The 25,494-nt window shown below is 42.1% G+C and overlaps 8 protein-coding genes across 8 annotated transcripts; 4 read left to right on the top strand and 4 right to left on the bottom strand.

Moving 5' to 3' along the window:
• Window positions 1-240, bottom strand: CLUP02_06825 (uncharacterized protein; the record flags this gene model as incomplete). The annotated part of the gene is made up of 1 exon (XM_049285822.1): window positions 1-240. A coding segment is annotated over one exon (240 nt), but the record flags the coding sequence as incomplete, so codon positions are not given.
• A 12,121-nt stretch (window positions 241-12,361) lies between these two features.
• Window positions 12,362-13,600, bottom strand: CLUP02_06824 (2OG-Fe(II)oxygenase superfamily protein; the record flags this gene model as incomplete). The annotated part of the gene is made up of 3 exons (XM_049285821.1): window positions 12,362-12,669; window positions 12,723-13,149; window positions 13,211-13,600. The coding sequence occupies 3 exons, from the start codon at window positions 13,598-13,600 to the stop codon at window positions 12,362-12,364; spliced, it is 1,125 nt and encodes a 374-aa protein (XP_049142964.1).
• Window positions 13,601-14,243: 643 nt separating this feature from the next.
• CLUP02_06823 (high-affinity nicotinic acid transporter) lies at window positions 14,244-15,660 on the top strand (the record flags this gene model as incomplete). Its single annotated transcript, XM_049285820.1, has 3 exons — window positions 14,244-15,242; window positions 15,298-15,388; window positions 15,440-15,660. The coding sequence occupies 3 exons, from the start codon at window positions 14,244-14,246 to the stop codon at window positions 15,658-15,660; spliced, it is 1,311 nt and encodes a 436-aa protein (XP_049142963.1).
• Window positions 15,661-16,884: 1,224 nt separating this feature from the next.
• Window positions 16,885-17,736, top strand: CLUP02_06822 (uncharacterized protein; the record flags this gene model as incomplete). The annotated part of the gene is made up of 4 exons (XM_049285819.1): window positions 16,885-17,003; window positions 17,062-17,256; window positions 17,316-17,525; window positions 17,613-17,736. 4 exons carry the CDS (start codon window positions 16,885-16,887, stop codon window positions 17,734-17,736), a joined length of 648 nt encoding a protein of 215 aa, XP_049142962.1.
• A 315-nt stretch (window positions 17,737-18,051) lies between these two features.
• Window positions 18,052-18,177, top strand: CLUP02_06821 (uncharacterized protein; the record flags this gene model as incomplete). Its single annotated transcript, XM_049285818.1, has 1 exon — window positions 18,052-18,177. One exon carries the CDS (start codon window positions 18,052-18,054, stop codon window positions 18,175-18,177), a length of 126 nt encoding a protein of 41 aa, XP_049142961.1.
• Window positions 18,178-19,197: 1,020 nt separating this feature from the next.
• CLUP02_06820 (ZIP Zinc transporter) lies at window positions 19,198-21,866 on the top strand (the record flags this gene model as incomplete). The annotated part of the gene is made up of 7 exons (XM_049285817.1): window positions 19,198-19,365; window positions 19,456-19,771; window positions 19,824-20,148; window positions 20,217-20,315; window positions 20,369-20,509; window positions 20,560-21,272; window positions 21,331-21,866. 7 exons carry the CDS (start codon window positions 19,198-19,200, stop codon window positions 21,864-21,866), a joined length of 2,298 nt encoding a protein of 765 aa, XP_049142960.1.
• Window positions 21,867-21,953: 87 nt separating this feature from the next.
• CLUP02_06819 (uncharacterized protein) lies at window positions 21,954-24,799 on the bottom strand (the record flags this gene model as incomplete). The annotated part of the gene is made up of 5 exons (XM_049285816.1): window positions 21,954-21,995; window positions 22,073-22,852; window positions 22,934-23,833; window positions 24,300-24,327; window positions 24,537-24,799. 5 exons carry the CDS (start codon window positions 24,797-24,799, stop codon window positions 21,954-21,956), a joined length of 2,013 nt encoding a protein of 670 aa, XP_049142959.1.
• Window positions 24,800-24,862: 63 nt separating this feature from the next.
• Window positions 24,863-25,465, bottom strand: CLUP02_06818 (uncharacterized protein; the record flags this gene model as incomplete). Its single annotated transcript, XM_049285815.1, has 1 exon — window positions 24,863-25,465. One exon carries the CDS (start codon window positions 25,463-25,465, stop codon window positions 24,863-24,865), a length of 603 nt encoding a protein of 200 aa, XP_049142958.1.
• Window positions 25,466-25,494: the final 29 nt, after the last annotated feature.

The raw sequence follows: 25,494 nt of genomic DNA, 5'->3' as shown, positions 1-25,494 counted from the left end.
CTATCGTCGTTCGACTATTTCGAAGTACTTACGGCTAGAGATTCTATTCCTCGTATTATCGAATATAATACCTAGTCGATCTATATCTTTTAGATATAAGAAAAATAGGGTATTAATGGGTAGGATATAGAAAGTTATCGTTCCGAAGTACGTCTCTACTTTTATTATACTTAGGGCGACGATTTCCTTACCTAGGCCGAAGCTAATCCTCGCAATACCCGCTATTAACGTATTAAGCGTTACTAACGCGATTTTCTATAGCGCCTAGAATTACCCTTTTCCTCTTATTAACTATTACGATACCCTAGTATTTAGGATAATCTTATAAAAATTATTTAGGCCGTACCTTTCGTTCGCGTAGAATGCTTATACGAGCTTAGTATTTAAATAATCTAGGTAGTATAAAAAGGACCCCTTTAGCTACCCTTAGAATTACTTAGTACCCTATCTCTTTTCTTTAGATATTAAGAAAGTAGAATTCTGCGCTATTAAATTCGTCCTTTTGCTTACCTCCGTATCCGTTATTTAAGGGACCTTCCCTTACTATCCGTAGATAAAAACCTACTTATTAAGGGCTTCTACTACTTTTTATTTATTTAGCCTTATATATCATCCCGAGGCTAATAGGGCGAAGAAAGAGTAGTTAATATCGTCGACTTTGTCGTAATCTAATTTATTAATATAGGGAGTAAGATCTTCCTTATTTTCCGAATCTCCTATAAGGTGCGGGTGCTTTAAGCTACTAAATTAGCTACTTTCGCTAGGTTCCGTACCCCCGGATCTGCCCTTATATATAACGAGGAATTAGTTAAATCGATAAGGGCTAGTTTTACTATTTACTACCCTCGATTTTCTATATTATTCGTACGATTTAGTACGCTCTTCCTTAGAGTAGTTACTTAACTAACATCTATCCTTTTTATAAATAAAACACTGCTTTTTCTATTACCCTACTCGCGAGTTAAATCTCTACCTATTTAACAAATCTAGGATTCCCTATTAGCGATTACCGTACCTAGCTTCCTTTCCTTTCTTATTATACGTTCGGTCGACCTAATACTACTAATAAGGGCCGTTGTATACTTAGAAGTGGGTTTAGTACGGCATTCTTATTTTAATATCAAAGCTAGATCTTAGCCTCGAGTAGAGCGTCTCGTAGTTTTCGGGTGCTTAGTATAGAGTTATTTTCGCCTCTAGAACGCGCTAGACTGCGGTATAAAGATATCCGACTTTTTACTCGTTAGTCCCCTTATTTAGCTAGGTTTTCGCTAGCTTATTAATTCGATCAATAAGCTCTTCGAGGATTTTTACTCGCGATTTACCCTCTATTATCCTAGCCATAAATATAAAAGAAATCGCTCGTAGCTTAGATAGGAGCTCTAGGTTCCTATTATAGGTCTCGAAGCGGCTTCGGATTGCGTTAATTATACTAAGAAAGTCGTTTCGATCGAGATTACGTACCGCTTCGTAATAGTAATTAGAGGCTTTGCTTACGAGTACGATATTAACTACTAAATAGTACTAATATTCCCTAATTCCGACTTTTTTATAGTAATCGTAAAACATCGTTAGGGTTTCTTATAAGACCTTATACTTCCCCCCAGAGTATAATTTCTCTTTTAGGAAGATCTTTTTAAGGTCTATAAACTACCTCGTATTTACTACTAGATTTTTAGTATTTATATACGATCCCTACGTCGCTACGTATTATTAATAACTTCGGGTAGTCTACCTCCTTTCTTACTAGCCGATTAGTACCGAATTTCGCATTAGTAGCGGCGACGAGCTATAGATCGAAATAAGCAAAATTATCGATTATCGTACTTTTAGTACTATATTTTACCTCTATATATCCTTCTGCAACGATAGATTACCGTTAGTAATTATAAAAAGGAAATCTAGGTCGTTTACCCTTTTTCTAAATTTATTAAAGCGATTATACGCCCTATTAACTTATACCTAGGTCTATATTACGAATTTCTCCTCTATAATCGTCGCTACTAGGATTTCGTAAAATTCTTACGATTATAATTACGCTAGTAGTACCCCTCGCTTATAAAAGAATTTATTAACCGCTTTTACGATTCCTAGGCTTGCGCTTACGAACTATTCGTTTAGTTAATAGCTAAGGTCGTCTACGATTTCGTAAAATAGGGGTTGCCCCTATAGCCCCTTTTTTTTATAGACCTTAGTTAAATAGATTAATACTACGTTAATTTACTCGCTATTAGGCTAATCCGCGATTCTATATATCTACGTCCCCTAATAATCCGGGTTAATATTTACTTACTTATAAGGGATTAGGATTCTATTTAGGATCGGGTTTCGTCCTCTTCTTCTTTACCCTAACTCGCTAAGGGTCGTGCTCTAGCTTATACCTATATTAGCGGTCGCTAGCGTATTTAATCTTAACGGGGATATATTTAATCCGCGCGCCGGTCGTAGTAAATCCGTGCTTTTACTACTTAACGAATTTATTAGGGTCTAAGAGATTTCTATTTCCTCTCGCCGTTTCGCTATTATTCTTATTTTTATTATTTCTAGCGATTACTACTACTTTTTTAGATCGCTAGCTATCGTACTTACTAAGATCCTTTTTTTTATTTAGTATAAAAAGGTAGGTTCTAGTAGTTCTTTTTAATAATAGTAGCGGCAGACGTTTATATTACCGTAGTAAGATATAGTAATTAGTCTTAGGATCTTTATTAGTTACCGATTTCTCGAAATTAGTAATCTTACGCCGTAAGCTAGTATAAAAAAAAGCCCTTTAGCGGCCCTCTAGAGGATTCTTTTCTTTTTCTTTAGATCCTCGTCTTTTTAGCCTTTTTTTAAGCTAATAATAACTTTAGCAGGAGGTCGTAGGACTACTTTAGGATGGCCGCTTTTTTCTTAAGTTAATCTCTAAGATCCGTAATACTCTTAACTCGATATTATTAGGACCTCTAAATCCCCTTCTCCCTCGTTAGACCGTCCCTTATATTATATTCTTAAGTAATACCCGGGGGGTAGTTAAGGGAGCTACGAGGAGGTCGTTTAGATCGCGGGCTTAAGGGTATATTTATAAGATCCCCGTAGTAATAGACTTTTCTATATACTATAGATCTCTTAGCTTAATAACTCCTATAGGGTTACCTTCGTTACTAAATAAGAATATCTACGTTTAGAGATCCCCTTTTTCGATCGCATAGTACTCTTTTATATTATATTATTAAGCCCGTTCGTCGCGCTAGTTAATTAGGTAGGTAGTCGTTATACGGGGAATTCTTTTTACCGATTTAGCTAGTTAATTTTTAATCGTAGGCCGGCCGCGGGGAAGTTATTTAGTAAAAAAGGCTGCTTAAAGTAATAATAAAATACTAGTTACTTAAGCGGTTCCGTTAACTAGTATAGTTTAACGTAATAGACGTCGACCTCTCGTAAGTAGTAAAGGGCTACGATTACTTAATTCCGTACGGTATTCGAGAATCGCCTCCTTTTTTATTTACTTCCGTAAGGTTAATTAGTACGAATCTCCTATCCCGTGCAGTATTAGGAGGTCGTCTCTTCTACGTAGCGAGATACCTTACCGATCTATAATAGTAGAATTTAATTACTAATTAGTGTTAGTATCCCTATTATAGGGTAGTTAGTTCGAACCGTAGTTAACGAAGAGATTAATTAAACTATCTAGATATTTACGTAGGTATAAAAAGGAGGTTCTAACCGTAGGTTAGGCTGGCTACGATAATCGTAAATAGGGCCCCTAATTGGCCCCTGCGCAGTCGGCTGTATGCCGCGGTCGAATTGGACTTCCAATCCGACAGCCACTCTTTGCCTCAGCTCGTGATGACTTGGCCTGCTGTTGAAGCTTTTCAATCTGTGACAAGTATCCCTGACGGGAAAGCTTTGTCAACCATGCAAACGTGTGCGTGGCTCCCTTGAAAAATTTTGCTTGACGGCCAACCTCCAAGGCCATTTCTGCCGATCCCCGCGTCTGGTCAATGCAGGCCACGTCCAGCCAGACGTAGTGGATTCGAGGGACCGGTTCGCCAGGATTATCGAAGGCTACTTGTCGTCAGCGACGCGTTCACACGGAGTTAAGGGTTACACTTTTGTATGTTTTGACTTGCCTCTGACCTCCACTGAGAGCTTCAAAGCTGATCTCAGCAGATTCTCCATTTCTCCCATCGTAAAATGATCTGGGTCTACTCGTGGCATTTCCCAGGTAACGCCTTTGACTGGGAGCCCTTTCACATCTGGATGTTGTGTCGCACTCTTCAATCGCCATCTACCCCAGGTGTACGAAATAGCGATGTACTTGGGGGCGCGATCATTTCCGTAATAATTGCCAGGCGCCCACTGCATTGATGTCATCGAAGGTACATGCAGTAGCCGGCGCGGCCAGGCGCAGTCATCGTCGAAATCCGGCATTACGCACGGTGGAGTTGAGGTTGATGCTTGGATGATTTCGGCGCCGTGGCCGTCTTTGGAACATCTCAGCCTTCATGCCCCTCTTTTTGATGCCTATTGATTGCCTTGAATGGGCGCGTGGTGGTCCGTAGTATGCTTGGTCGTGGCGGACACCTGTCATCCCGACTACAGGCTTTGATTGGTAGGGTTCCCTCAGCTGAGGTGCAACTAGCTGCTTCTGGGTATAGCATATTCTTAATTTGATACTTAGCTTTGTGTTAGTAGAGAAGCTGGGGTCATTGACCTTATGTCCTTTCCTTTGGTGTATTACGTTACGAAGTAGATACTAATGTTGTTATTGGTATCCCTATTATAAGGTAGTTAGTTCGAACCGTAGTTAACAAAGAGATTAATTGAATTATATAAATATTTACGTAGTAGGTATAAAAAGAAGGTTCTAACTATAAGTTAGGCTAGCTATAATAATCGTAAATAAGGCCCCTAATTAGCCCTTATATAGTCGGCTATATACCGTAGTTAAATTAAACTTCTAATTTAATACTAACTTTCTTTTTTTTTTATCGATTTAACCGCTACGGTTAGAAATATAATTCGACCTCGGGCCCGTTTATTAAGTCGTCTCCTTTTCCCTCTTTTTTCTACTCTTTTTATATAACCTATCCCTCTATTTATATAATAACTTTTCTACTACTTATAAATTATTCTAATCCCTTATTTAGTACTACTTTTATAAAAGCGTTTACGAGGTTATTTTTATTATTAATCTAACGGATCTTAAGTATTTCGTACTTTTTATATAATTACCTAAGGGCTATAATATTAATTATAAGCCTCTTTTCCTTCGTCGTTCCTAATTTAATAAGGTATTTATATAGTAAATAAAAATCGGTATAAATAACTATTAAAATAAGTAAAAAGCTAATTTAATTAGTAATCTTTCTTAGCGTTATTAAAATTATATAAGAGAGGTTAACGCCGTTAACTATATTATAAACCTCTAACGCTAATATACTTCTTATTACCCGCTTATTTTTAGTTAATAAGTAATAGATTATATTACTATATATAGTAAATTCGCTCTTACTTATACTCTCGTTAGTTAGGATAATAATATACCTTAACTACGAAATAAAGTCGTTATTATTTATAAATAACTTATTAATAAAAACGTAAAGCTTACTAATCGCAAGGTTAATTAGGTAATAAATAAGACCTCGATCGAGATTCGTTTATTACTACTTAAGCCGCTTATTAAGTACCTCGATATCTTGTTTAATTAGATTTATAACTTATACTACTTTAACGTAATTAAAAGTCGCCTCGAGCTAATAAATATTTATAATATATACCCCTCATATAAGCTTAGCTTTATACTACTTCTTAATATTAATTATATTTAAATTAATAAAGTTAATCTTCTCGCCCTACCCCTTTTACTAAAAAACGACGGTTTCTTTTTTAATTATAAAAATCCCGTTATTAAATACTAAGGGGGTATTTATTATAAAGACCTCTTTTAGTTTTATTATAAAGCCCGCTTTTTAAAGCTCCTTATCCTCCTTTTTTATAAAGTTAATATTAAATAGGTCTAATATATTATTAGTTTATATTTTAATAATCCTAAATTAGTCACTTTCGTACTCTATAATTAATAAGCACGGGTCGTATATAAAAATAACTATTAATAATTAATTAATATAAAAATCGTAATAAGTAGCCTATTAATAAGTACCTAATTCTACGAGCCTATATAGTAGCTTAAGCACTTTAATAATTATACCTTCTAGGTACTTACTAGCTATTTCCTTTAGTAAATAGGCTAGGATTTTTTTATAAGCCCTATGGCCGATTAGGTATAGGCCTAGGTAATATTATAGCTCTAAATCTCGTATCCCTTCTTCCGTAGTAATATTATTAATATTATTATTAATCGTTAGTTATAGCGCTATATAATAAGTAATTATATAAATAGCATTGCTTTTTTAACGTCGCCGTACCCCTAAATTACGTATTTAAACTTTTTATATAGCTAAGGTATTCTTTTCCCTTTAATCTTATAAACTATTCGTAATTTAAATATATAGAGGTTTATATATTTTTCTAAGTCGTATAGGATAAATTAATAGACCCCTCGATTACGAAAAGTATTTACTTTAATAAGATCTAATCCCTTATACGGCTTTTTAATAATTATAATTATACTTTCTTTATATAATTTAACCGCTAGCTCGAAATCGGCTTTCTCTTTTATTATATAAAAAGTATTAATTACCTCGTTATTAATAATAAATTACTACGTTAGGGCTTATTATTATAGCTTTCCGTAACGTCTTATTAATAATATTAATACCCTTTTAATAATTTCCTCTTCCTCGTCGTTTATTAATATTATTACGACGATTTCGTTAAAGATAATTTCTTATACTTCTATTACGGGTTATATAGTTTCCCCTAGCTCTTCTTCTTTTTATAAGTTAGAAATTACCTCGTTAAGATCTATATAATACGGTCTAACTACCGTAATTAATACTTTAAATAGCTAATTATAATCTCTCGTAACTATATAAGAGCGCTCGTTAATAAAAATTAACTTATATAACCTAGCTTATTATTAAGTAATTTCGCGCTATACTTATATATCTAAATTTAGTAATATATTTAAATTACCCCCTATATCGGGCTTATTATATATAATAATTACCTCGTTAACTTACTTTTTTATACTTACCTCGCGTAGTACTTATATTATTTTTTTAACTACTTAGGCTCGTTAGCTTATATTTAATAATAGTAGCGAGGCTAAGGTCGTTTTTAAATATACTCTAAATACTAATAGCGTTAGTATAAATCCGTTAGGCCTTATAGTATTATTATAGTATTTAAGTACTATCTAAAGGCATTCGTCATTAATAAAATCCGGATTTTCCTTTTTAATAATTCTAAACACCCTTTTTAATTACTAATATACCCTTTCTACTTTTTTAATATTATAATATACTTTAACGGGTACGATTTTTAGCTATATACTATAGGCCGTCGTATTATCCCTAAATTTTACTAACTTAAAGCTAGTACTAGCATCGGTTCTAATACCGTTTAGCGGTCCCTAGTATATATTAATCTAGCTTTTTCGCAAGGCTACTTATACTATTTTTATTTATAAATCCTAGAGGAATTACCCTACTTAGAAAGATATAGCTACGTCGATTATATATAATACTAGCCGACTATTTAAATAGGAAATATTAATAACGATTTCCTAATTAAAATTAAGCTTATTACGCAATTTAAACTTAAATTTATATAGGCTCTGCGCATTTATTTAATATTAATAATATACTTTTATTAACTACTTTAGCGCCCCTATTTTAATATTATTATTACCTAATTATTTTAAGAAGTTATATAGCCTCGTAACCGACGGGTACTCGAATCTTTAATATAGTTTTCTAAGCTTACTTTCCGTTAAGTAATTAATTAACTTCGTATTATTAATAAGCTTTATAAACGTATACCCTTATTATCATTTAACTATTTTAAAATACTTATTACTAGAGATTTTATTCTTTATATTATTAAATATAATACTTAGTTAATCTATATTTTTTAAATATAAGAGAAATAGGGTATTAATAAGTAAAATATAAAAAGTTATCGTTCCGAAGTACGTCTCTATTTCTATTATACTTAGGGCGACGATTTCCTTACTTAGGCCAAAACTAATCCTTATAATACCCGCTATTAACGTATTAAGCGTTACTAATATAATCTTTTATAATACTTAAAATTACCCTTTTCTTTTAGTTAACTATTACGATACCCTAATATTTAGAATAATCCTATAGAAATTATTTAGGCCGTACTTTTTACTTATATAAAATACTTATATAAGCTTAGTATTTAAGGGATTTAAATAGTATAAAAAGGACCCCTCTAGCTACCCCTAGATTTACTTAGTATTATATTCTTTTTTTTTTAAATATTAAAAGAGATAGCGTCTTTTCCTTAATTGTTAAAAAAATAAGCTTTAGCCTTATTAAATTCGCCCTTTTAGCCGCCTCTATATTTATTATCTAAAGGACCTTCTTTTATTATCTATAAATAAAAGCCTACTTATTAAGAGTTTTTACTACTCTCTATTCGTTTAACCTCGTATATTTTTTAAAAACTAACGGGGTAAAAAAAAAGTAGTTAATATTATTAATTTCGTTATAATTTAATTCGTTAATATAGGAGGTAAGATTTTCTTTATTTTTTAAATTTTTTATAGGGGGTATATATTTTAAGCCGCTACTTTAACTACTGTTACTAAGTTCTATACCCCTAAATCTATCCTTATATATAATAAGGAATTAATTAAACTAATAAGAGCTAGTTTTACTATCTACTACCCTTAACCTTTTATACTATTTATATAATTTAGTACGCTCTTTTTTAAAATAATTACTTAACTAATATCTATCCTTTTTATAAATATAATATTACTTTTTTTATTACCCTACCCATAAGTTAAATCTTTATTTATTTAATAAATCTAGGCCTCTTTATTAGCGATTACTATATTTAGCCTCTTTTCTTTTTTTATTATACGTTCGATTGACTTAATATTATTAATAAGGGCCGTCGTATACTTAGAAATAAGTTTAGCGCGGTATTTTTATTTTAATATTAAAGCTAGATTTTAGTTTTAAATAGAGCGTCTCGTAGTTTTTAGGTACTTAGTATAAGGTTATTTTTATTTTTAATATACGCTAAATTATAATATAAAAATATCCGACTTTTCGCTTATTTATCCCCTTATTTAGCTAGGTTTTTATTAGCTTATTAATTTAATTAATAAGCTCTTTAAGGATCTTTACTCGCAATTTACCCTTTAGTATCCTAGCTATAAATATACAAAAAATCGCTCGTAGCTTAAATAAGAGCTCTAGGTTCTTATTATAAGTCTTAAAGTGGCTTCGGATTATGTTAATTATATTAAAAAAGTCGTTTTAATTAAAATTATATACTACTTTATAATAATAATTAGAAGCTTTACTTATAAGTACGATATTAATTACTAAATAGTACTAGTATTCCCTAATTCTGAATTTTTTATAATAATTATAAAACATCGTTAGGGTTTTTTATAAAACCTTATACTTCCCCCTAGAATATAATTTCTTTTTTAAAAAGATCTTTTTAAGGTTTATAAATTACCTCGTATTTACTACTAGATTTTCGGTATCTATATATAATCCCTATATTATTACGTATTATTAATAATTTCGGGTCGTCTACTTCTTTTTTTATTAACTAATCGGCGCCGAATTTCGTATTAGTAATAATAACGAGTTATAAATCGAAATAAGTAGAATTATTAATTATTATACTTTTAGTACTATATTTTACCCCGGTATATCCTTTTATAATAATAGATTTCCGTTAGTAATTATAAAGAGGAAATCTAAGTCGTTTACCCTTTTTTTAAATTTATTAAAGTAATTATACGCTTTATTAACTTATACTTAGTTTTATAATACGAATTCCTCCTCTATAATTATTGTTATTAATATTTTATATAGCTCTCGCGATTATAATTACGTTAATAATACCCCTCGCTTATAAAGGAATTTATTAACTACTTTTATAATTCCTAAGCTTATGCTTACGAACTATTCGTTTAATTAGTAACTAAGGTCGTTTATAATTTTATAAAATAGGGGTTACCGCTATAGCCCCTTTTTTTTATAAACCTTAATTAAATAAATTAATACTACGTTAATTTACTTATTATTAAGCTAATCTGCGATTCTATATATCTACGTCCTTTAATAATCCGGGTTAATATTTACTTACTTATAAGAGATTAAGATTCTATTTAAAATCGGGTTTCGTTCTCTTTTTTTTTACCCTAACTCACTAAGAGTCGTGCTTTAGCTTATGCTTATATTAATAGTTACTAGCGTATTTAATTTTAATAAGAATATATTTAATCTGCGCGCTAGTCGTAATAAATCCGTACTTTTACTACTTAACGAATTTATTAAGGTTTAGGAAATTCTTATTTCTTTTTATTATTTTATTACTACTCTTATTTTTATTATTTTTAATAATTATTACTACCTTTCTAAATCGCTAGCTATCGTACTTATTAAGATCCTCCTTTTTATTTAATATAAAAGGGTAAGTTTTAGTAGTTCCTTTTTATGATAATAATAATAAACGTTTATATTATTATAAGAAGATATAGTAATTAGTCTCGGGATTTTTACTAATTACCGATTTCTACTATCCCGTATACTTCTAACTTCCTAAGCCTCGTACTTTTTATAATTTCTAAATAGCTTCCTTCTTTAACCTACCTCTTTTAAGGTAGTATTTTATAAAGATAATTAAAAATAAACGCCGGGTAGCTTATAAAAGAGCTATATAGGCTATTAAGAACTATATAAGCTATTAAATACGGTTAATAAAGTTAAGCCCTTTTTTTTATAAAATTATAAATTTTAAGGACTTATTAAAAATACCTATTTATTACTTATATATAATAAGGTTAAATACCTTAAAGATCTTATTTTTTACGGCCTCTTAGTACCCTATTTTATATTTTTTAAGTAGTCTTTTTCGTAGCTTAATTATAGTTAAGTAATTATCGCTTACTAACGATCCCTTTTATTATTTAGTTAATTTTTTAAAATTAGTAATCTCGCGCCGGGAGCTAATATAAAAAAAAGCCCTTTAGCGGCCTTTTAAAAAAGAAGATTTTTTTTTTTTAAATCCTCATCTTTTTAGCCTTTTTTTAAGTTAATAATAACTCTAGCGGGAGGTCGTAGGATTATTTTAGAATAGTTACCTTTTTTTTAAGTTAATTTTTAAAATCCGTAATATTCTTAACTTAATATTATTAAAACTTCTAAATCCCCTCCTCCCTTATTAAACCGTCCCCTATATTATATTCCTAAGTAATACCCGGGGAGTAGTTAAGGGAGCTATAGAGAGGTTATTTAAATCGTAAGCCTAAGGTTGTATTTATAAAATCCTTATAATAATAAACTTTTTTATATATTATAAATCTCTTAGCTTAATAACTCTTATAGGGTTACTTTTATTACTAAATAAGAATATTTATATTTAGAAATCCCCTTTTTTAATTACGTAGTACTCTTTTATATTATATTATTAAGCTCGTTTATTATGCTAATTAATTAAATAAGTAGTCGTTATATAAGTATTTCTTTTTACTAATTTAACTAGTTAATTTTTAATTACGGGCCGGCTATAAAAAAGTCGTTTAGTAAAAAAGCTACTTAGGGTAATAGTAAAAAGCTAATTACTTAAGTAGTTCCGTTAATTAACATAGTTTAATATAATAAACGTCGACCTCTCGTAAGTAATAAAGGGCTACGATTACTTAATTCCGTGCGGTATTTAAAAATCGCCTCTTTTTTTATTTATTTTTATAAAGTTAATTAATATAAATCTCTTATCCCGTATAGTATTAAGAAGTCGTCTCTTTTATATAATAAAATACCTTACTAATTTATAATAATAAAATTTAACTACTAATTAGTATTAATATCCCTATTATAAAATAGTTAGTTCGAACTATAGTTAATAAAGAGATTAATTAAATTATATAAATATCTGCGTAGTAGGTATAAAAAAGAGGTTCTAACTATAAGTTAGGCTAGCTATAATAATCGTAAATAGGGCCCCTAATTGGCCCCTGCGCAGTCGGCTATATACCGCGGTCGAATTAGACTTCTAATCCGATAGTTATTAAGCCGAGGCGAAGTATCCAGTGCCTTTTTTAAAGGGCAACGACACACAGTTAGAGGAAATTTCCATGCCACTTTATGTCGACGAATTGAATAAAATGAAAAAAAAAAAAACAGTGAGTTATTGAACCGGAAAGTTCTTGATGAGCTCTCTTGGAATGCAATTGAGTACAGATGGATTCACATTCATCTCAGTCATAGTGATTCTTGACTTCCAGCCCCTTGAACTGGAATGATGTCCCTTCGCGCTTATCAAGCACCTTCTTGTAATGCACATCCTTCACTCTTGCCCGCACGTACTCTGTCCCTGATGGAACTGGCCTGCTCAGGTCTCGGTCTTCCTCTCTGATCAAGCCAAGACGATCCAGGAGGGGTGATGGCAACGTTCTCATCGGCGTGTGGTCCCCAGGTCGACTAAAATACAAAAGTCCCAGCCGAGGAATATTGATTTGGTCTTTGGGAGGCTTGACTACTCGATGAATCGTTGACTTGATGAATCCTGCTCGAGGTCAGACTCAATCTCAACGCTGATGGATCAAGAACACCACTTACCGTTTGTGAGGAACGTCAAAGTGTCTGCCGCGTTGCACGTAATACCACCCTCCACGGGCTTCACATACTTCCAGTCCCCTTCTGGTGTCCTGATTTGCAGACCAGCAACATGTTGAGAAAACAGGAGAGTCAAGCTGCCGAAATCTGTATGACCGCCCGTTGAGAAAGCTTGCGCTTTGTCCCATTCCTCTTCAGTCCGGACGTTGTAGATCATGTACCGCAAATGATCATCCGATACTTGATCATAGGCATGCGCATCAGCGAGATAGTTTTCTGGGAGCTCCAAGATAATAGCGATGAGAACGAAGAGCTTTCGTGCAACTTCCCAGACGTCGCGGTGGAAGTCTCGAATCTCATCCCAGTTCTCTTCAACAACCCGATGACGACCGACGCTTTTCCACGCTGGGATGTCCTTGTGGATATTGAGCTAAGTCTTCATTAGACACTACTATCCCAATACCTTAGTAAGCAACAAACTGGCGCCTTACCATCTCAATGTTCTCCCTCACACCCGTATCACCAAGCCATCTCTCGTTCTCCCTGTATCCGAAGTACTCGCCTTCCGCAAAGTTGCATGGATAAGTGCGCTTTTCTTCGAGTGGCTCTCTGAAGAATGTGTTTCCAATGCTGAATTGACGCAGGACTCGCTCATCCTCGATGCCGGTGCCAGTGACAACCCAGAACCCAACTCGCGAGATGGCATCGTAGAGTTGTTTCGCTAGTTCCTGCTTGCCACCTGGCTCATCGAAACGTGAAAGATCAATAGTGGTGAGAGGCGCCCAGTCTAGATCTTCTGTTGTTGGCTGCGGCCGGGACCAGGGCTTGACCAGCAGCTTATCGGTATTGGAGGGTGGTGGTGATACTGCAGAGGGAGCCATGATGTGTATTGCCGGTTCAAACGGAACAATGCGAGATATAGAATTGGGATGCTGCTGTTTGGACTCAATTAAATCTTCTCTCAGCACCTTATAGAAGTCCATCGCAGGATTCCATGCTTGATGGCTTACTGACACCCACGCGGGGTCGATACACGATCGGCCATGGCGTGCTCGGGAACCCCAACAACGTGCTTGTCATCATCAGCCAACGACCTCACCAGGTACTACCGACTACTACCCCAGATTACAATCCTCCGGGCAAGTTCGATGAAGACGTGCTTGGATGATAGAAAAAGACGGGGAAATGTTACCCGGAAGTCGGACATAGTCCGAGAAATGTTGTTGCCGCACTTATCATCCAGGATCAATGAAGAATGACAGGCCTTTAGAATTCAATTAGGATTGGATGAATACACATATCGCCATCCTCGTTATCATGTCGTGATGAGTGCAAAGTTGAAAACACCAGGGGAGATATCCGGCATCGGTCATTGATGCTTCGTTGGCCCGTCGCTCTTAGAACTGCGATTGGAACTTGAGCCAAAAAGTACTTCTACTGGTTGGATGGAGAGATTTCAGCTTCGTCTTGGGTTGTGTCAATTGATATCTTGGTTCTCTTCGGTGCTTCGCGACAACGTCTAAGATGGCGACCTCAAGAGAGCCGATCAGCACATTGGCCTACGTTGTCGACCACGTACAGACCTTTCCCGAAAAGACAGCAAAAACAGAGAGCATAGATGTCTCCGATCCCGAAACCGGAGAAAGCAATGCTCGGCCCGAGTTTGAGAAGAAACTCTTGAGAAAGATCGACCTCTGGCTCGTGGGCTTCTACTCTCTAGTCTACGTCTTCCGCGTCATCGACAGCGCGAACTACTCCAATGCGGCCATCATCAACCTCGAGGCCGGCACTGGTATCAAGAAGCAGCTCGGGCTCAATCCATCACAATGGGCGTGGACGCTTTCAATCTTCTCATACAGCTATCTAATCTTTGAGCCCACCAACACGATCTTATTGAAGCTGTTCAGGCCTTCGAGATGGATGTTCATACTGATAATGGCATGGGGCGTTTCTGCGTGCTGCTCCGCCGCGGCGATAAACTTTTCAGGCATGATGTGTGTTCGTTTCGCGATCGGCATGGCTGAGGCAGGTTTTTTTCCGTCAGTGTTGTATCACTATGCGTTCTGGTACAAGCCGGAAGAGATGCCGCAGCGCATCGCCTTCTTTTACTCTGTCGGTCAGGTTTCTAGTGCGCTGTCGGGACTGTTGGCCTACGCCATTTCGTATATGGACCAGCTTGGTAACGTGTCCGGGTGGCGGTGGCTGTTTATCCTCGAAGGGCTGCCGGCTATCTTCCTTGCGTTCTTTGCGTTTTGGTTGCCTGACTATCCGGAGTCGGCCAAGATGTTAAATGAAGAGGAGCGACTGTATATGAAGCAGAGACTTGCCAGCTCTGTGCCCAAGGGAGAAGCGAGTTGGGACTTCAAGTCTTTGAAGGTCATGGCTCGAGACCCGACTCTATACACATTCAGTTTGTACTGGATCTGCCATGGTATCGGGGGGTTCGGGGTCGGGTTCGCGTTGCCGACTGTCATTTATCAGCTGGGCTTCACGACTACGGCTTATTCTCAGTTGATGAACATTGTAAGCACGCGCTTGATCTTAGTCATGTCGAGGGATTTTGACTGATGTCATATAGCCTCCATATGTTTCGGCCTTCTTACTTCTGAACACGTTGGGCTTTATGCTTCAAAGAAAGTGGATCAGACCATGGGTGACAGCCGTAGGAAGTAAGTCGCCTATAGAATCACCTAGACGTAGCGCGCAGCTAACGGACGCAGTTGAATCAACAATTATCGTATGCTATATCATTCTTCTCTTTGTCGATAACCCGGTGGTGCGCTACATCTGCTTGATCGTCTCCGTGGCCTGTGCTGGGTGCGCGTACCCAGTAATCTGGCCGGAGCGCATCAGAGCCCTTGAAGGAACCGTGGCATCTGGGATCGGCATTGGCTTGACAAATGCGTGCGCTCAATTCGGGTACGTCCAAAACGATTCCTAATCGAGTAGCCTTTTCCTGATCCTTATTTACAGCGGTATTGTCGGCCCACACGTATTCAGCACGGTGTTCGGCCCTAGATATCGGATCTCGTATGCGGTCAACTTGTCGGTACTCGTGGTTGGTATCTGCTCGATTCTGACAAGTTGGCTTCTCGTTGTTAAGAAAGACAGAAAGCGCTTGGCACAAGGCTGAGGTGATCTAAGATGTGAGCTTGATGGTTCCGTCAGGAGACTGGCTGGCAGTCGGAGTCCCGCCCGTAGATCGAACTCCGTCCAACAAAGGTGGTTTGTCGTCGAAACTCGGGACAATCCTACAAAGCCGGTTGAAAGGGGCTCTTTGAAGGCTTGGCAATGATGCAAAAGGACCCAGGGATTTGGGAAGAGGAAAGGCCCGTTGGCCGATTAGCATCATATATGGGATCAATTGCAACCTTGAAGTATCGGAAACGGCAAAAGCTCCTACGCAGAATAGCCAGTAAGAGGCAACTAAACAACAACTACGGAAAATCTTAACACCTTCAGAGATACTCACTTGATGCGGCTTTCGAAAGGCCCTCGATGCCGTGATGATGTGCTAAGTCAAGGATTCCACTTTGACGACCTTGATGGCCCGGCCCGCCTCTTCGCGCCTGGGCAAACGCGGGCCTGACATGGGTGCCGCATTACGAGATCAAACCAGAATCCAACCACTCCTTTGACTGGAGCTTGAGGTACTACATGTGGCGAGGTGATCCTTGAAAGATCGATTGACGGTAAACAGAACCGGGCAGGTTGAGCATGTGCCAAGTCGAAAGGGAGGGATAAGCACGTTGTGATACCCCGTAGTCTCCGCGGATAACCTGACTTGCGTAGTTTCTTGGCGAACTGGCCTGGCTGAATTGATTGCAAGCAACAAAACAATCAACCAACGCCTTGGAAGGACTAGTCAATTTTCAGAATTGTGGTTTTTTTCCGTGCCAAGATTCGCCAGGAGTTGCTTACCTTAACACCTTGATGCTCATTCTGTGCCTGGGGTTTAGGCGATTCGTCTTGGCGGTGGACATTCGTAGCTTATTCGCTTGAACACAATACCATCTTTATAAATCTCGCATGTTCACAGCCTTTTCACACTTTGTTCCATCTCCACGCCTGTGCCTGCATACACTCGTTAATTATTGACCTCATTCGCGAACGGTCACCTTGATCCATACCAAAGTTCGCCTGATATCCATCCGAAATTATCAACATGAAGGCCTCTCAGATTCTTTCCATACTCGGCTTTGCTGCCTTTGCTCTTGCTCAGAGCGAAAGCCTGGCTCCTTCACCGACGGAGAGTGTCGGCTGCGAGCCTCACGGTGACCACTGGTAAGCTCAGACTTCCACTTCCGACAGAAGTTGACGCCATTCTCACATTCGCCTTTAGGCACTGCGAGGGCGCGCGCGCCACCACCGCCGCAGCAGTCAGCGGAACCACCCTCCTCACAAGCGTTGCTGCCGCGACCACCACCGCCACCGAGGACCACGACCACGACCACGATGACGACCACACTTCCGGCACTGGCAGCCTTGCTCCTTCTCCCACTGAGTCTGTCGGCTGCGAGCCCCATGGCGACCACTGGTACGTTTAGAATATACTGACTTCCTTGCCGCCTCAAGATGATCTAACGCATCAGATAGGCATTGCGATGCTGCTGCCACCGCCGCCTCTGGCACCGCCTCTGCCTCGGGCACTGGATCCGCTGCCGTCACCACTACTGCTGCGGCTACTACTGGCGCCACTGGAACTACTGCCGCTGGCAGCGCTTCTCCCAGCTCTACTGCCGTTCCTGCCGGAGCTGCTCGCGCTGGTTTTGGTGCTGCTGCCATCGCTGTCGCGATCATGGCTTTGTAAGGGGTTCGTTGATGAAAAAAATGGATTATGTGCCTTCTGGGCATCTACGGATACACGAATTGGGATTCATGAACATACATTAGATGGGGTGTCGATATGACGGCTGTAGTAGGACAGCGGGCAGGCCAAATCGGGGAAAACTTCGAGAAGCTGGGCCACCTAAGGGCATCTCTCTTCCCTTCCACTCCAGATGGAGATGGGCTTTAATTGTAGCATGGAAACAAAATACGCATTGCTAGACTACACATGTTCCCTACCTCGTGCCCGCGATCATCAGCCGCTGAAACACCTGCCCCTGTCTTGGCTTAATTTTGACATTTGGGCTTAATTTTGACATTTGGAACTGCACCTATTGCATAGAAGCTCAGGCACGGACACAGTGACAGACCCGACAGGCTGTTTGAGTCTAGACAGCGGGAAGTCAATACCTGCAACCATGCGTGAACCGTTGGCATGCTGCTAGTCACGTCACCGGTGAGGATCTTCAGCCGCTGGTCTTTGCATGATTGCGTTACAGGAGTAATGGTGACTTCACTGAGCATGGTGTGGCTGACTACATCACAAAACGGTCTGGAGGTATCGTCTTTACTACGCAGCCGAGATTGCTGCCTTCCTTCGGGCCCGGTCTCATTAAGGCAGCATTGGTAGCCAGAGTTGTCTCATCCAGCATCGATAGATCCTCGCCGGAGGGAACACCAAGTGTCATTCGGGGTTCGCAGGCGCCAACACGTGAGATCGGCCGAAGGAGCGCAAAAAGTGCCTGCCGACGGTGAGTCCTCTGCAATACGAGCCTATGGGCCTGCAGTAAGGCATTCTTGGCGTTGGAGTTTGACGACCGATACGGAGTATGAGGAGCTGAATTCGAGAGGCTCCGAGGACCCTTAGCCAAAGCAGAAAACCTCGAAAAGCCCTCATCATGATGGTGGTTGGTTGGCCGGTCTACTTTATAGCAGCCTTGGCATGCAGCTGTCGCCACTTATAACCATCAAGGTCAGAGGGGAAGCTGAACAGCTGTCGGGTGTTACTTTGTGCGTGAGTGAGATGAGACTGCGAGTGAGTGAGTGAGATTGTGAGTGAGTGAGAGACCTGAGAGAAGTGAGAAGCAAAGGAGGGACGTAGGGAGAGGCCATCAAGGTTCTTATTTTGACGTGCATGTGGGCGGCACGTACCGGGTGAACAGAGGCATGTGGACCCGACGTTAAGCCACTTCAGCTGGTCTGTGTCCAATCAGAGCGGGTCATCAGAGACAACAGCAGGAAACACCCACTGGACATCGTGACTTCCTGTCTTGGCTTCTCCATCAGCGTTGCTTCCCATCTCGCCAGCTGCTGCCTTTTCCTTCCTTCCGTTTCCTGCTCCATGGCTGGCCATCCGGGTGCTCAGCCTTGGCGATGGGTCTCTCAGCCTTGGCAAACAGACCGCGTCGTCTTATGCTTTTTTTCGTCTCTTTTGGCTTCCCGCTTTTTCTCTCGACAAACACCATCGATCCACTCACTTTGGACGACAGGGGCCTGTGATGCCCACGGTTCCATGGTTCCCTCGGGCTGCGGTGGCTCTCATCCCAGCGGATGCCATGTCGACCTGACTATGGAATATGCAACGAATGTGGGCTGAAAAATTGCCTCGACAGTCATTGGCGCGCAGCAAGCTACATCAAGCTACGATGCCATGCCCACGGGGAACCAACCTCAAAGTCATCCGACAAGGACAAGGTCAGCCGCCGCGACCGAGGGCCAAGACAATGAAAGACAAGCTTGGGTCGTGGAAACGTACGGAGTACAGAGGAACCTGGCAATGGGTTCTCGGAAGCTATTGCTTTGTTGCGTTAGGAGAAGAGTGAGCAAATCCGCCTGCTACGTAGGAGGGGAACCCGAAGAAGCAGAACAATGGATGGCATATCCGCGCATGTTCGACACAGCCAACTAGCAGGGATCCCATCCGCCGCATCGATTTCTGTCTTCATTCGTTTTCCTCCTCATTCGGGCCTGCGCATGCTTACTTCGCAACTTGCAACACTCTACGCCTGGTATTCGTCTCTCTTCTTCCAGCCTCCCTGACATCTTGTCCCTCTTGAGAAGTTCTCCCGCTGCAGAGACTCCCTCTTTCCTCGTCCCCGTCCTAATCCGCCGTCCCATCACCCTGAGGGACTACACCGGCCAGACGTACCGGCTCGGCGAATTGACTTTCTCACCTAAACAACTTCTCTCAAGGTGCTCACTCTCCTCACTTCTTCTGACGGGTCGTCCTTCAGACTCGCCACCTTGACAAGAAATTCTCTTCCTTAAAACACCCAGACCATAACCACCCTACCGATAAGCGCAGCTTGACGCTTCCTGCAACACCATCCTGTCTTGGATTTCGTCCGGAGAAATTCAGCCCTGTCCACCCATCTCTGCACAGACAAGGCCCAGGCTCGCTTCCACCTTATCACTGGCAGCTTCTTCAACGTCTAGAATCAGACGTGATGGTCAGGTTCACTCCCGCTGCCGCCGTTGCGGCTCTTCTGAGTACTACCTCGGCCTCCCTTGTCGCGCGACAGACGGCTGCTAGCACCACCACCACGGCTGCTGGGTCTGATCCCACGGCCATCTCTCAGTGTTCCGTTGCTTCGTCTACTCAGTAAGAATCCTCAGTAGCCTCATCACTGCCAAGCCGTCAAACACCTGCTCATACTTCGTTCACTTCAGGATCTGCAAAGCTGGAACGACTGAGTTCACAGTCTTGTCTACCCCTACTGGCACACTGCCCAGTTCGTATACAGGATGCCACAAGCATGCCACTGACTTGTAAGCTCATTCAATGCCATGTCAGCAACACATTCTAACACTATTGACACCAGGTACTGCTTCTATCCGGATGGCGAGGTTGAAGTCGTGGCCGCTAATGCGCCCGCTGCCACCGCTGCCACGACGACGGCTGCTGCTGCTGCCACTGGCGCACCCACGGCAGTGTCTGACTGCCACCTTCACGGAGTCACGGTGTAAGCGCTTCTTTCTACTCGGTAGTAATCTTCGCTGACGAATTTTCCAGCTTCTGTATGTGGGGTACTACGGAATATCAGGTCATGACGACGCCCACCAACACTGCCGCCTCAGCGATACCAACAGCCTTCACTGGTTGTCATGCCCACGGCACTGATACTTACTGTCTCGCTCCCAATGGAGATGATGTCGAAATTGTTGCCGAGGGTGCTGAGTCTTCCGACCATGACGACACGAGCGGAGAAGAACCTCAGGGAGAAAACTGCCACTTCCACGCCGGTGTCGAGCATTGCGTTGGCGCAGGCGAGAGCGAGAGCAGTAGCGGCACGAGAAGCTGCGAAAAGGTCACGCGAGACTATAACATTCCTCTGCGTGTCGGTCTTCTCTTTGTAATTCTGGTCACTAGCGCCTTTGGAGTCTACTTCCCCATCTTCATGATCAAGTGGATGCCCACCAAGACGCACACCATCTTCCTCATTCTCAAGCAGTTCGGCACGGGTATCATCATCTCTACCGCCTTCATCCATCTGTACACCCACGCCCAGCTCATGTTTGGCAATGAGTGTCTGGGCAGTCTTGGCTACGAGGGAACCACCTCTGCTATTGTCATGGCTGGTATCTTCCTGTCTTTCCTGGTTGAGTACATTGGAAAGCGCATGGTCTTGGCAAAGATGGCCGCCAATCCTGGCGCAATGACCCGTTTCTCCCCCGAGACAGTCACCGTCCTGGTCCTTGAGTGCGGCATCATCTTTCACTCTATTCGTACGTTGCCCTTTCAGATCACCCCCTCACTGTAGAACACTAACAATGGATTGAACAGTGATTGGTATCACCCTTGTTGTGGCTGGTGACACCTTCTTCCTGACCCTCTTTGTTGTCATTCTGTTCCACCAGATGTTTGAGGGTATCGCACTGGGCACTCGCATCGCCCAGCTCGGCCAGCCGACCCCGGCTGAAATGGCAGAGCGTCCTGCCCCGAGTGCGCCCGCCGAAGTCGAGCAAACCGCCTCCGCCGAGGGCAGCCTCAACTCCCTGAAGAAGCCCAGCTTCTCCCTCGTCAAGAAGCTTATTCTCGCCTCTCCCTTTGCGCTCGTCACACCCATCGGGATGGCCATCGGAATTGGCGTCCTCTCGCAATTCAACGGCAACGACCGCGACACAATCATCGCTATCGGTACCCTCGACGCGCTCTCAGCCGGTATCCTCGTCTGGGTTGGTGTTGTGGAGATGTGGGCCGAGGACTGGATGCTTCCTGGCGCGGAGCTCCTAAGCACTGGCCCGATTGTTACGACTCTTGCTTTCTTCGGTCTCATCGCCGGCATGATCATCATGAGCGTGCTCGGCAAGTGGGCTTGAGTTGTTAATTTTCGAATAAGGATGATAGAAGGATGAGAGTCTCGTTAATGATGAGTCGTGGTGCTTACTCCTGCTACGGCTACACCTCTAATGTGGAAATGGGAAAAGTTTGTAGATATTGGGTCGGTCCTTTTCATGATAGATGTTATACCCTGAATGAGTGTAATGACAGTTTGCGTTCCAGAATCGCCTAGAAACCCCCGTACCTCTCCATGCATGAGACCTTGGAGGTAAACCTCACCGATAAGCGCGTGACTTTCATCGTCTAATACAGGTCTGAGAATGTAGAACATGTTCGCTCCAGGAACCAGCCAGACTTTATCGCCTTGGACGGCCTCAGCCGGAGCCAGGCCGACAAGACCGCTCTCCGTACGGATCAAACGGCGGCGATTGAAGCGTCCCATCATCCCTGGGTTGCGATGCCAATCCTCTTGGCGATATATCTCCACCTCTTCACCATCTTCAGATCTCGGTTCGATTCCTGCTAGTCCGTGGAAGGCTTCTAATACAGTCTTGTTTCCGGTCGCGTACCTTTCACCGGGGTTCTTCAGGGTGTACGTTGGGTAAGACTTGTTTCGAGGCACGCTCAATGCGTCAAAAGCCTCCCATGCTTGTATCACGACATCAACCTGCACAGCTGTAATCTGCAACCGAGTCTCGTCCAGCACTCTCCAAGGTCTTGTGTCAACGGGGTACCCCTTACTCGCACAGACAACTTGCTCTCCTGTAGTGACGTCTCGCGAAAGAACTTTTCTTGGGAGGACCTGCCAGTCTGGCACCCAAGAGGGTAGGTCTGATGACCCGAAGCGGCAGATCTCGAGGATGCTTAGAGGCCAGTACTCTCCATCTTTTAAGAGATAATTGGCGACGGAGGTGTAGAGTTGTTGAACAGTGAGGGAGTAGTCAACAGGAATGATAGGTTCCTCATGAGAACTGCCATCGAGGAGGTTCAGCGGCGCATAGATGCGATCTCGCGGGTCCGTTGCCTGAAGATCGCGGAATCGTTAGAGGAGGCTGATGAGATTGAATCTGTGGACCCCTGGTTTTTTCCCATGGCTTGGTTCAACCTGATGGATCTTCTCAGACGCAAAAGCGGCTTTCATCCCGCCGGACGATCCGTCACTTTCGTTAGAAGCCGCCATCCGCGCATAGCTCATCTTGAGATCATGAACAACTTTCTTCACCCTCGCGAGCGTGGCATCCACAAACGAGGCATCCGCGCCCCGTCTCCGCAAGTCATCCCTGAGCCAGTTCAATGCTTGCGTATAGAGGATCGTGGCGGGCAGGAAGGCAGTACGATCTACCCATGCCGTGCCGGAGAGGAAGACCCCGAAGTCAGTGGGAGCGGTATGCTCCTGCACCGTCCAGACTCGGTTCCAGTAGGTTGACTGAAAGACTCTGACAGTCTCACGTATTGTTGTATACCGGTCCTTAACGTGGCTGGGAAGAAGTTTCGGCGGTCCTTTACTGTTTTGAGAGACGGCGAGCGCGTGGTCGCCTAGTTCGCGGAGGTACGTCAGCCCCGGGGCGAGATCCGGACCGAGCCAAGTCAAGACTAGGTCTGCTGAAGTATAAATCTCCCTCATTTGCGAGACTTGTTGGCTTCGTTCTGTGGTATCTGCCTGGTTTATCGATATAGCATCGATCCATAGCGGGATAACCTGCGATGGCTTCAGGAAGAGGCGGATGTGCTGAAGGGCGGAGTGGAGGTTTCTTGTGGCTTGGAAGACGTGGTTGTCGACGTAGATGGCGAGGGTGTCAGAGGGACTGCCCCAGACGTAGGAGAGGGCTGTGTATCCTGCTGATGAGAGGGGTGTTGTTTCGGTTGTGAGGGTTACTGGGGTTGAAGGAGGCCCCGCTTGAAGGTTGACGAGGCGTATTTCATTTTGTTTGAGGGGGGTATAGGAGAGGGGAGTGGCTTGAAGAGGGGGAGGGGACTTGCGGGTGAAGAGAGTGCGGAGAGGTGACTTTGAGGGTTTGATTAGGAGTGGGAGAGGTGGTGATGAGGGGTCCAGGGCCAGATTTGAGAAGGGTTCGTCTATTTCGTTTGGTCTCGCCATTGTATTTGGTGGCACTGTCTCATTCGATTTCTCTAGGATTGGGGAGGATTCGGGATGAATAAGCGACAGGAAGTTTGGAATAAGATTGAAAAACAGAAATGAGGACTTTGGGATGTGAGATTGCCCAATCAGGCAGCAGCGTTGCACTGCATCCTTCGAATTCGGAACAGGGGAAATGTGGCGCTAGACCCGGGGTTGACAGGTGAACATGAGGAAGTGGCTAATGCACAATCATACAACTACTGAAGCAAATAAAGGATGAAGTCTTTTTCCTCTGTTCTCTTTGTATGAGAATTGCCATCCATAATCTACTCAGGACATGGAAGTCGTCTGGATGAGAATGAAATTGTTTCTGTCAAGTTGAGCCTAAGACTCTGAAGGTGATGCTAAACACCGTAAAGCTGTTAGTCGACCTGGTTAGGAGTTACAACAGTATGGCTTCTCCATCGGTTGTTTCTTCAGTGATTGCGATAGCTTTGTCAATCTCGTGAAGTCCAAACTTCCGAACCTGAGTGCCACTTCCAGTGCTGATATCAAGCTGTCCTGATTCGATCATGTGAATCAGTCTTATCATGAGTCGCGATTGCACATGAGCGAACCTTCGACTGACAATCTGTTGAACACCATTGAAATGTACGGAACCTCCAAGAAGCCGTAAGCTCCACCGCTAACTACGATCCGCCCGCCTGATTTGAGCGCGCGAATGGCCGATGGAAGAAAGGGAGCGACGGTGACGCCGCCGGGAGACCAATCGTTGAAAACGTCCGCCCCTCCACCACAAGGTGTGGCCGCGAGAATGGCAGCGGCATCTGCATCGACGTCGCCCGTCATGAGAACAGTACTAAGCCGAGAAGACTTCAAAATCTGCTTCATGGCTTGTACCAGCTCTGCGTTTCGTCCAAGGGCAACGACGTTTGCTCCAACCGCCAAGGCAACTCAATCGCGCTTCCACCATCCACCCGATGGCCCAATGATGATTGTATCGCAGACTTTGAGCTTCGCTGACTCAAAGATAGCTCCGGCAGCTGGAGAAAACGTGCTGATGGAGACGAGGTTGATCAGGTCGATGCCTAACTCTCCGATGAGTTTCTCGTCTATACGGTAGGCGTTTTCGAGTGGAACGCGCTGATACTGCTGCAGAGCACCATCACGAAACTCTCCCTCGGCTAACCTGTCCGTTTTGTCGCCAGGCGGCCCCTTGACGTGGCCTTGCATGATGAATACGTTCGGATCATCGCGAGCCGTGACTACAGGCTCAACGTGTACCAAGTCTCTTTCCTTGGAGGATGTTGTGCCACTGCCAATTTTGTGCACGTACCCGAGAGTTCTTGGGCACGGGACAAAGGGCGGATCGAGGAGGGGAGCCGGGATCGTGCCGTCGAATGCGGTTCTTGCGTAGCGCGAAAGTGGTCTGGCGAGGACTTTGACGACGAGACTGCCGGGGGTAGCTTCTGGGATGGGTCTGTCTTCGACAATAACGAGAGGCTTACCGTGTTGCTCGAGCACTGCTACCCTCTGTGTGATAGAGATGGAAGACATGATAGGGTTTTACTCAAGAGACTGCTGAC

The sequence above is a fragment of the Colletotrichum lupini genome, chromosome 3 (genome assembly GCF_023278565.1).
Source record: "Colletotrichum lupini chromosome 3, complete sequence".
Taxonomy (NCBI): Eukaryota; Fungi; Ascomycota; class Sordariomycetes; order Glomerellales; family Glomerellaceae; genus Colletotrichum; species Colletotrichum lupini.
Note: the sequence above shows the minus strand (reverse complement) of the source record. Positions and strands in the feature narration are given on the sequence as shown.